Source organism: Prunus dulcis, chromosome 2, assembly GCF_902201215.1.
Source record: "Prunus dulcis chromosome 2, ALMONDv2, whole genome shotgun sequence".
In the NCBI taxonomy this organism is placed as follows: Eukaryota; Viridiplantae; Streptophyta; class Magnoliopsida; order Rosales; family Rosaceae; genus Prunus; species Prunus dulcis.
In genome coordinates, this window is record NC_047651.1 from 18,044,644 (window position 1) to 18,056,707 (window position 12,064).

A 12,064-nucleotide genomic window follows, 5' to 3' on the forward strand; every position below is an offset into this window, starting at 1 on the left:
TTTCCCTCATCATGGAAAAGTTTGAGAAAATGAGTCAACATTTAATGCACATTTTTCATGACCATTTTGTCTCCTTTAACAATTTAGCATTGCAATGTATCATTAAATGCATTCTTTATTTTATTTTATTTAATATGGGTATAATTGAAAATTATACAAACTTTGTTTTCCATTGCTACTCAAAACAAACATGGGAAATAAAACAAAGTGATATCTCCCGGTTACTTTCATGCGTGGAAAAAAAAATATTCCATTTCCCATCCCTTAAAAAATGACATGAGAAATAATTTATCCTCAAATTCGTTCCGTAAACTAAATGGTGTCTGATTACCTAAAATCTATTTCTATGGAGAGAAAGTAGAGCAAATTTTCAAATGTGACTTAGAAAGTGGTGGAAAATTTATAATGAGACAAATTGACAATGGGTCAACGAACATGGGGGCGTAAGGTCTAGACGACACTGATAGTGAAATGAGACATGTGCCTCGTCAGCTTGACTTGTGCATGCCAGACCAACGAATAATTTAACTTTGTATCCAACCCTACACAGATAATGTAATGATCGATTCATAAAGTGATCCATAATAACAACTCCTAAAGCTCTAAGCCATGATTAATTCTCTTTAATCTCTCCAAATTCCATGGATCCTGAGTTGGCTGGAAATGACAAAAATACAATTTGCAAGTCTTACCATGTTGTGGCCGCATGATACATTAGTTAACATAATAATACTAAATAATAACATGTTGGAAAATCTAAATTAACGTAATAATATGAACATGATACATAAGTTTGGTTAGGTTAGGTTTTTTTCTTCGTTCCTGTTGCTGTTGGCAATGTAAATGGCTTGTATTATTTTGGCATCAAATATGACTTTCTTGTCGACGTATGTATAGATTTTGCACAGCAATGAAAAAGTATAATTAAGAAGCGTCATCGCTTTTGGTCCACATTTTCCTGTAACTATTCAAAATTTTATAACTTTTTATATGCGCATCTGGAAAGCTTTACAGTTCATAAAAAAACCATTAATTAATACAACTTGAGGTTTTTACCAGAGGAAAAGTCTTTTAACCACGATGATATGGATAGGAACAGAACAGAAAGCAATTGACAAAGAAAAGATATTATTGTGAAGATTGCGCCCCATCTGTTGGAGATGGTGGTGAGTAGTAGAGGGGTTGTAAAAAATTGGTTCGTTGATACTCTTCTGTTGATTTGGATCAGTAGGGCTCGACATGTATGAGAACAACACAGTTTTGTTATTCCCAATTAATAATATTATGCCATGTGAAAGAATTAGAAAACTATTTTAGGAGTTCTACTTTTTGTCTAAAATTTAGCTAAAAATACAAGAAAATTATTTTAGGAACTCTCTAAAAAATTTCAACTCCAACCATACTCCTTAATTTGGAGAGTCATAAATGCTATAACTCTTTTTTGACTGGCCCATCTCTATTAAAAAATAAAATAAAAAATAGTTAGCATTAAATAAAATAACATTAAATTATATAGAGCAACTATGAGTCATTTCTATCTCCTCAGATTTAAGAGGTCCTAGAGGACTCCCTATTTTAGGAGATGTATAGAGAGCATGGTTGGAGTTACTTTTTTATGATTCCTTCCTAAAATTTGTCTAAGGAGGTGGTTTAGGGAGTCCATTGTGGATGCTCTTATCACGCTTGTCATGCGTTATGCTATTTCTGTTTTATGGAAATTTTTCTCCTTTTATAAAAATGATCCTTAATGATAAGAAAATCTACAAAATGAATGATTCGGATCTTTAAGATGCTTAACTGAATATATAATATTCACATTTCAAAAACCTCCTTTATTATAAAATTAGATACACGTCCCCGCCACAATCTATGTATCAGATCATAAGTGAATCTAGAATAGTTAATAACTTAATTCATGTAGCGAGTCTCTTTCCCAAAACCACAAGCATTTTTATAAGCCTATTTGGTTATGCCTTGTTTTTTCCCAAAAGTAAGAAATTAAAAAACTTCGAATTCAAACGAAAAATTTGGTCCGTCACAGTCGACATCAACCTGCAATACAATATCTTTTGTTGATTGAATAGTGGGCTGCCATGTGCTGTGGGCCAGTGAAGATTTGAGGTAAATAAAAGGTCAAAAGTCACTTTTCCTCCTTATAGTTTAGCATTTCAATCATTTTTAACTCTATTTTTTTAATTCCGTCAATTTTGATTATGTAGTTTCATATTTGTAGCAATTTAAGGACAAATTAATATTTCTGTCAATTTCTTTGATGATGTAAGGGACAATTTCGTCAACCCAAAATCATTGAGCATAAAAACTCTTTTGAAACTCCCCGAATTTCATATTAGGGCTTGAAATTAGTCATTTGGGTTTAGGGTTCTTTAAAAATTGGGATTAGTGGTTGAATTTCAAGCCCAAATATGAAATGGGAAGAATTTCAAACAAGCTTTTACGCTCAAAGGTTTTGGGTTGATGAAATTGCCCCTTGCATCGTTAAAGAAATTGACAAGAATACTAATATGTCCTTGAATTGCTACAAATACGAAACTACAATGACAAAATTGACAGAATTGAAATGACAGGGTCAAAAATAGTTAAAGTGTCAAACTACAGGGACCAAAAGTGACTTTTGATCTAAATAAAAATAAAAATAAACCTATATAACCAGTATTTTAACAAATAAATAAATAAAAATATGCAATTTCATACCTTACTAACATCAATATGCAAAGGTCTTCTGCATTTGTATTTGGTGTCAAAGATTATCGTAACACCAATACGCATAGTAAAGGTAAAGTCCTTAGTTCTAACTCTCAAATTTTAACCTTTGTCCTTAGCTCTAACTATAATTTTTTTTTTTTTTTTTTTTGGGTACTTACAACTAAAGTGATTTATATAATTTAATGTATACTTTTACTTTAAAAAAAATATATAGAAACTGTAAATACCAAAAAAATAAATAAAAATTATTTAGATTTTAAGCTAATAACTTTAGATAGCGCATCCGCTAAAAAATTCCTCATTCACCAAGTGTGGATCTATAAATATTAGAGACCTAGACTTTGGCTTCTATGATACAGCTAGTTTTATTACACCATGGCCGATCTTCATGATCAATGGCGCCAATCCATAATAATCTTGCATGAACACAATACCTTCAAAATCACGTTTAATATTCTCCAAATCAATCTTGCCAAACAAGTTGCTTCCACTTCCACTTCCACTCATGCTATTCTTGCTTTTATCGTTCCCATTCTCCTCCCCTTTGTTGAAATCAAATTCCCAGGATCAATAATGTCAGCTTCTCCATTTGAAACCCATCCAACCCTAATCCTAGTTTCCATAGCCAGCTTAATTGCTTATTGCTTGGCTGTTGGGACTAGGCTAAGATTCCCTACTTAAGCTCATACCTACTCTCGCTTCGCCATGAGGTTTTTTGGTCTGCTTTCAGTCGCCTCACTGCTCTCAGTTTTGCTTCCAGGCTATTGGCACCCTGTCCCGTTCTTGATTTTCATCTTGTATTTCATGGGCGAGTACGCATGTTGTTTTGGTTTGCTGCGAATGCTATGTCAGGTGGCTTACCAACGAGTGGAGAATGGATTTCTCTGTGTCTTTGGGGCGCGTCAACGTCGGTCGATGCGCACGCTGTTGCCGTTAACATTCAGGGATTTGCGTCACGTTCAAAACTAGCTTAATTAGTTCATGGATATATATACATGAAATCAATCTAATAGCAGCTTAGCTCATGTATATTATTTTTTATATGAAAGTCAGAAGGTAACCTTTTATGATAAAAAAGAAAAAGAAAAAGAGAGTCAAGGTAACCTTCCACACATCACAGTGCCTTGGTTGGTTCATAATCAATTTGGCTGTTTGTTCATGGCTAAATGTATATTTAACTTGTTTAGTTTTTGTTTCCCTAGCTAGCTAGTGCTCCATCGTGTCTGGTGAAACTGATCCAGTTTTGGAATGAAACTGGAGTATTAAAATTGATTGAAACGCTCACTATATTTGAATAAACTCTCGCATGTACTCCTAATTACCTTTGTTCACCTTCAATTCCGTCATGATAAAAGTTCATTGTTTATCAAATTAAGGAATAATCAAGCTAAGCTCATTGATGCTCTTCTTTAATTAACATCAGGGCCCAGGGCAGCAGAAAAACTTTAATATTCCCTCCATTATTCATCTTTTGGCTGTACTTTAATTAATGCTCTAGGATCTCGATTTGGTACGCGATCACTATCAAAATTTAAGCATGATCACCTTTTGTATTGGTGATAGGTAGTTGTGCCTATCACTTTTTGTTGCGATTAAAGGGAAGTTTTACTACTTCTCCATGTAGGGCACTTCCTAGGAGTTAATGGATTTGAGTATGAATTAAAGTTAATAGATTTACTAACAGTTTAGCTAATGAAGTGGATAAATTTTAGGTTTTTCGCGAGTTTGAATATGTTATTGTAAGAGTATCATCAACAATCTCTTTAACAACTTTGGAATGCTAAAATAGATGAGCCACATCATCGAAACCCTCTCCAACAGCCTTGTTAAACTCAGTCATCAAAGCTGCAACATCTTTCTGTCTCTCTTCATGATTGATAAGTTGACCGTGGCTCTTCAAAACATTTGATTACTTTGGAAAAATAAAAACTTACCTTGAAAATGTTAAAAACATGCATTTTTTTTTTCTTTTCAAGCAATAAATATAGACATTTTTCACATGTTTTCATTCTTTTTCATGACATTGCATTAATTGAATTAAAGAGTCTACTAGGGCACAAAATATTAAAATAGCAAACAAAGCTTTTCAAATTGCCAATAACTCAACAAACTTCAATTTGAAGAGTTTGGTTTGCTACTATTGTTGGAGATGCTCTAAATGTCCCTTAAAATGAGTATGAACTTAAAAATGACACCATAATTTGGGGGATTTTTTGTAATTTGTCCTAATATTTATTAACTGAGATTTTGACGAAAATGGAGAGAAGAAGGATCGGCATGCGTCCGTTTGCCTCGATTGACTGGCTTAGAGCAATTCCGGCTTGCAGCCTTGGCCCGGACAGGAGGGGGCCCAAGCCCCAGGTCGACGTTCCAGCTGGCTTCAGCAGCTCGGGCAGCTGGTGGGCTCCACAAACCTGGGTAGGCCTGAAGGCAAGAACATCCTGGGCTATTGCCTGGGTTTGTTGACGTCAGCAACGAAATTTTTTTTTAAAAACTAAAAATGACAGATTTTTTTAAAAAATAAATACTTAGTCATATTCTTCACTTCTCACACCAAAACTTTATATAGATTCCTCTCTTCATATTTCATGTGAGTAGTGGTTGTCCTTGGGTTGCCATGACAATGGGTGGAAACACTATAAGCCTTTTGCAAGGACTGTCACTATTCACATGAATAGTAACAACCCTTGCCTTGTCCTTACTCTTTGTCATGACAAATGGGTGGAAGTGCTCTTATTACAAGACAAGCCCTAGCTGTAGGAGTTACAACTTTTATCTTTATCCACAACATAGCTTTTTCCTGTAAATTTTGTTAAACTTCTTGTACTTTTTGGAAGCTCTCTGTTCATTAAGAAATTATTAAATAATGAACATAGTGCTACACCAAGTTAGGTCATGTTTAAAAATAAAAAAGGTTTTTTATGCTACAAAAATGTCATTTGCTTGAAAGGGATGAAGAAATTGCTTGGTTATTCCTTTGGACTGATAAACTCTACTTCTCGTCCATTTATTGTGAAAATTTGTATAAAGAAAAACAACCAGAATGATAACCTTGTCCCTGAATGTCATGTTTGTAAAAAGATTGGGCACAAAAGTGCAAATTGTCACATCACGGGATCGGCTCCATCGTAACACGATATTATCCGCTTTGGGCCCCCCTCTCTGCCCTTACGGTTTTGTTTCTGGGAGCTCACGAGCAACTTCCCAGTGGGTCACCCATTCTGGGATTGCTCTAGCCCCCCAACTCGCTTAACTTCGGAGTTCCCATGACTCCGAAGCCAGTGAGATTCCAGAAAGACTCGTGCTAGATGGAGGCGGGCATGTACATATAAGGTACATAACCCCCTCTCCGTTGGTCGATGTGAGATGTTACACAGATTGTTGGTATAGGTGTACCCGATGCAGAATACCCAACCATTCTAAAAAAGATTGCAGATATCAGAAAAATAATGAAGCCAATTTCACAGAAAATAATGACTCTCCATAGCAACTATTTTATGGGAGACTTTGGAAAAGGCCAAAGGAGAGAGAAATTTTTTAAAAGAAGCCAAAATGGACAAGATTGCCCTTATTTATTTTTGGATATCCTAAGGAACCCTTTACATTTGCATGTCTTTGGTTTAAAAGTTGAGAGGTTTTTCTGTCTTTTTTGAAAAAGTTTTGGTTTTTTCCAAGAGTGAAAGTTTTTTTTGTGGCTAAAACCTAAATTTACTCTATTTTATACATGTCTCAACGCTTGTCAAGAACCACAAGATATATGGTACGTGGATAGCGGATGCAGTAACCACATGACTGGAAACAAACAATGTTTTGTCAAATTTGAAGAAAATGTGAATTCACAAGTCAAGCTCGGAGATGGAAAGCTTCATAACGTGGAAGGCAAGGGTATTATCTCTGTTCAAACTCGAAAAGGTACACCAAAACTAATCTATGATGTGCTATATGTTCCTAACTTGGCACAAAATTTACTAAGTGTAGGACAACTCCTACAAAAAGGCTTCTCTGTTAAATTTGATGATGATCACTATGTTATTTCTGATAAAAAAAAGTATAACACTGTAGTGGCTAAGATAAAAATGATGGCAAACAAAGTCTTTCCGTTGATCATGACATCAAAAGAAAACTATGTTTTGGAAGCTGAAAATGTAGAAGAATCACTATTGTGGCATATGAGATACGCACATCTAAATCAAAGAAGTCTACAGCTCTTACACCAGAAAGATTTAGTGGTTGGCCTTCCTTCCGTTCAGTCTGAGAAAGAAATATGTGAAAGTTGTATTTTTGGAAAATTCCACTGCTTACCATTTTCACAATCAACATGGAAAGCAAGAGCCTTTCTTGAGTTGGTACATGCAGATATATGCGGGCTAACTCGAACACCATCTTTTAATGGCAAGAAATACTTTCGTATCTTTGTTGATGACTACAGCAGGATAATGTGGGTTTATTTTCTATAACAAAAGTCAGAAGCATTCTCTTTTTTCAAGCAATTTAAGGCCTATGGAGAGAAACAAAGTGGATACAATCTGAAGACGTTGAGAACTGATCGTGGTGGAGAGTTCACATCAAATGAATTTTCAGAATTTTGCAAAAGCAATGGAATAAAAAGAGAATTGACAGCAAGCTACACTCCACAACAAAACGGTGTTGCGGAATGAAGAAATCGAACCATTGTGGAAATGGCAAGAAGCATGTTAAAAGCAAAAGGTCTGTCAAATGTGTTTTGGGCTGAAGCAATTCATACCTCAGTGTTTATTCTCAACAAGTCACCTACCAAGTCTGTCAAGGATATGACTCCTTTCGAAGCATGGCATGGGTTTAAGCCAAAGGTTGATTTATTTAAGGTCTTTGGTTGCATAGCCTATGCACATGTTCCTTCTCAAAAGAGAGAAAAGTTTGATGAAAAGGGTGAAAAATATATTTTCGTGGGCTATAGTGACAAGTCCAAGGCATACAAATTGATTGATCCAAGAACTAATAAGTTGGTAATTTCTAGAGATGTTATTTTTAATGAATTCAAGGTATGGAGATGGGAAAACGAACAAGATGAAATACCGAGACTTTTTGAGGAACCAGAAACATCAAATTTAGAAGAATCTCTGCTGCCCCAAAGTCCAATTCCAAGTGCAAGAACATCTGATCCTTGTTCACCAGATTCAACTCCTAGACTAAATGCAAGAACGTTTTCATTGACAAACATATATGAGTCGTGTGATCTTGCTTTGAGTGCTTTGGAGCCTCAAAAATTTGAGGAAGCAGTGAAAGAAAAAATTTGGCAAGACGCAATGGAAGAAGAAATTAGAGATATCAAGAAAAATACTACTTGGGAACTTGTTGATCGGCCTAAATCAAAGGACATCATTGGACTTAAATGGATCTACAAGACAAAATACAACGAAGATGGCTCAATCCAAAAGTATAAGGCTCGGTTGGTTGCCAAAGGCTACTATCAACAACCTGGAGTAGATTTCAATGAAACGTTTGCTCTGGTTGTACGCATGGAAACTATACGAACTGTGTTGGCTTTGGCAACACAATTGAAAACTCAAGTTTTTCAATTGGATGTCAAGTCCTTTTTTTTTTTTTTTAATGGAGAACTTGAAGAAGAAGTTTACATGGAGCAGCCGCAAGGGTATATTGGAAAGGGAAATAAAGACAAAGTTTGTCAACTTCAGAAAGCACTATACGGCTTAAAGCAAGTGCCAAGAGCCTGGAATAGCAAAATTGATCAATATTTCTGTTAAAGTGGATTTGTAAGAAGTCCAAGTGAGCCATCACTCTATCTCAAGAAAGAAGGTACACATGATTTTCTTATTGTGTGTCTTTGTGTTGATGACTTGATTTATACAAGTACCAAACCAAGGATGGTAGAAGCATTCAAGAAGGACATGATGAAAGAATATGAGATGACTGATTTTGGTTCTATGAAGTATTTTCTAGGAATTCAAGTCCAACAATCGAAAAAGGGATTTTTATGTATCAAGAAAAGTATGCAGAAAATCTCTTGAAAAGGTTCAATATGTTGAACTGCACCAATGGCAATTAATTTAAAGCTTTCAAGTAATGATGAAGTACCAAGAGCTGATGCTTCCATGTATAGAAGTATTGTTGGCTCACTTATTTATTTATCTAATACAAGGCCAGACATAGTTCATGCAGTTAGTGTTGTATCTCGATTCATGAATGATCCAAGTAATCATCATTTTGCTGCTGTTAAAAGAATACTAAGATATGTGCAAGGAACCAAAGGATATGGCATCAAATATACACAAGAGAAAGAAAGCATTTTAGTTGGGTTGACAGACAGTGATTGGGCTGGTGCAATTGATGATAGAAGAAGCACATCTGGGCATGTGTTTTTCTTGGGAAGTAGAGTTATATCATGGTCGTCGAAGAAGCAAAGTAGTGGCATTATCAACAGCCGCAGCAGAATATATTTCAGCCACAAGTATAGCATGTGAAGCAGTTTGGATTAGAAGAATATTGGCAGATCTTCGTCAAGAACAAAACACTCCAACAAATTTGTACTGTGATAACATGTCCACAATTGTCATGACAAAGAACCCAATCTTTCATAGCAGGTCTTCGTCACATTTTATCAAAAAATTGGTTGAAGATGGAGAGATTGAATTGAAATTCGGTGGTACTGATGAGCAGATTGCAGATGTTTTTACAAAAGCACTTCTAAGAGAGAAGTTCTACTATTTCAGAGAAAAGCTAAATGTCGCAGGACAAATGTATTAAGAGGGAGTGTTAAACGTAATGCATTTTCCTTGTAAGATGTATCAGTTGTTAAGTAGAGTTGTGTCTATTGAGAAGAGCTATGTTTAGGAAGAGTTGTATCTCATTAGAAGTCTAGAGTTGTGTTTGCAACTCTTGGAACTAATCCAAGAGTTATATCTGTTATGAAAAAGTCTGAATGTTATTATAAATAGCCAATAAGATGGCCTAGTGTTGTAATGAATTTTGGGAAATAAATAAAGCTTCAGTTTTCTATTTGAAAACTCTCTTCCATATTCTCTCATATCCATCTTTCTCCAACATTATGCATATTTTTTATATGAAAGTCAGAAGGCAACTTTTATTATTAAAAAAAAAAAAGTCAAGGTAACCTTCCACACATCACAGTGCCTTAGTTGGTTCATAATCAATTTGGCTGTTTGTTCATGGCTAAATGTATATTTAACTTGTTTAGTTTTTGTTTCCCTAGCTAGTGCTCCGTCGTGTCTATTGACCCGTTATAAAAGTATATTTATAAATATATCCTATTGTTTGTTAGAATGTATTGAAAAAAAAATGATGTACTATAAAGCGCGTTGTGTTGTAAATGATAAGGTGGAGCCCACCACATGTTGGAAGGGGCTTTGCCTACAAAAGGGTTCACCCCTCCTTGTAATTCTAGACAGAGATAATACTGAAGAGAGAAACCAATCTTACGGGTTTTCTCTGCTTCTAAATTCTCTCCTCAATTCTTTGGTTTTATAACACGTTATCAGCACGAATTCGCTTGAACAATACCAACTGAGTTCTCTGATGAAGCTCTCTCATCCACACCATAATCAATCCAAGCTTCAACATTCTGTGGATCCTGTTGCCGAAGGTGTTGGGGTCATCAAGGCTGAACCCAGAGGTGAGGAGAGCAGTCTCGAACAGAAGGAGAACAAGGTCCTTCACTGACTTGTCATTCTTGTCTGCATCAGCCCTCTTTCTCAGCTCCTCCATAATGGGGTTCTCTGGGTTGATCTCCATGGTCTTCTTGCTCGACATGTACCCAGCCATGCTGTTATCCCTCAAGGCCTGAGCCTTCATGATTCTTTCCATGTTGGCAGTCCATGAACTATGTTTGATCTCAACGCAAATCCACATGAACACCCTTTCCTGTTCAACAGTGGTAGAGAGAAAATCACAAGTGATACAAGCCATGATACTTGGCAGGCCATGAACTATGCCTCCCGGGCTCAAAAAACAATTTAGAATTATGCAAACTACAGGAGCTGGAACAGCATGGGAGCTCGGATAAACGAGGGAGCTTCTACTGATGATGACGAATACGACTCCGGTGTTTGCTCGCCGCCGTTGTGGGAAACAGCAAGTCGTGTGAACAACTACCGGAGCTTGTCCCCTGCTTCTAGAACGCAAGCGATTGCCAGAGGGCAGAGGGAGATGATGGATCTGTGAAGGGGGGGTGTGGAGAGTGAGTGGTGGAAGATGAAGAGGCTTTTTGTTTCTGAAAGGAGTGAAAGTGGTGTTTCTAGTATTAACAGTGGAAGCATGAAAAGCAGTGGCAGCAGCAGCATTAGCAGTTTTAGCGCCAGAAGAATCAGCAGCAGCAGCAGATACGTTATAATTTTACATGAGAATAATGAAGCCACCGCCATTCTCTTCCTCTTCCTCCTCTGTTTTTCGCAAGGCACTGGAGATCTAGCAAGCATGCCTAAAAAGTGAGCCTATGCTAGAGTACATTTATTGAAAAGTAAAGTTGTTGAAAGGCCGGTGTTGATTTGATGCAAGGCACTGGAGATCTAGCAAGCATGCCTAAAAAGTGAGCCTATGCTAGAGTATATTTATTGAAAAGTGGGATACATAGCAAGTTGATCAGCCTAGTGGAAAGCAAAATCCTACATGGAAGTAAAGGAAACAAAGGATTATTGCCAGGTATGTGAACACCCACCGAAATAAAGGGATAAGTACCCTGCCTCACTCTATCTCCTTTAATTAATTACATTATTAAAATACCTACAGAATTTAATACTCATGACCAGTGTAGATTGCAGGTGGAAAGAAGAAAAGCCAACGTGATATATCTAGCTTTCCACTAATATATCAGTATAATAATATTATACTATTTGATCGTGGTGTTGATAAGAACCCACCAATAATTGCCTTTACTTTATCGCAAATTTACTTTTACTTAAAGTATGATGTCGAATTAACCCTCATACTTTATGAAATTACTTTACTGTACATTATTTATTATATGGTGTAGGTTTATTACCCATACAACAGTATCTATTTAAAAGGGTGGTGCGGGTTTATCGCCCACGCCTTTACTTTTATTTAAATGTATGGGGCAGAATTAGTGCCCATACAAGCACGTTTATTTTATCGCAAATTTACTTTTACTTAAAGTATGATGTGGAATTAACCCTCATACTTTATGAATTTACTTTACCGCACATTTAATTTTATTTAAAGTATGGTGCGGGATTAACGTCCATACAGCAAGCAATTTAATTTATGAATTTATTTTACCGCACATTTAATTTTATTTAAAGTATGGTGCGGGTTTATCGTCCATACCAGTAATTTATTTACCAGTAATTTATTTTATGGATTAATT

General features: G+C 36.0%; 2 protein-coding genes across 2 annotated transcripts; one reads left to right on the top strand and one right to left on the bottom strand.

Moving 5' to 3' along the window:
• Positions 1 to 8,759: 8,759 nt before the first annotated feature.
• On the top strand, positions 8,760 to 9,185 carry LOC117618303 (secreted RxLR effector protein 161-like). Its single transcript, XM_034347894.1, has one exon. The coding sequence runs from the start codon at positions 8,760 to 8,762 to the stop codon at positions 9,183 to 9,185; it is 426 nt and encodes a 141-aa protein (XP_034203785.1).
• Positions 9,186 to 10,203: 1,018 nt separating this feature from the next.
• Positions 10,204 to 10,647, bottom strand: LOC117618304 (heat shock protein 81-1-like). Its single transcript, XM_034347895.1, has one exon. It carries the CDS (start codon positions 10,645 to 10,647, stop codon positions 10,204 to 10,206), a length of 444 nt encoding a protein of 147 aa, XP_034203786.1.
• Between the last annotated feature and the right edge of the window lie 1,417 nt (positions 10,648 to 12,064).

Excerpts from the sequence above, each read along its gene's own strand:
- LOC117618303 (XM_034347894.1), top strand. The coding sequence starts at position 8,760 with ATGGCAATTAATTTAAAGCTTTCAAGTAATGATGAAGTACCAAGAGCT.
- LOC117618304 (XM_034347895.1), bottom strand. The coding sequence starts at position 10,647 with ATGGCTTGTATCACTTGTGATTTTCTCTCTACCACTGTTGAACAGGAA.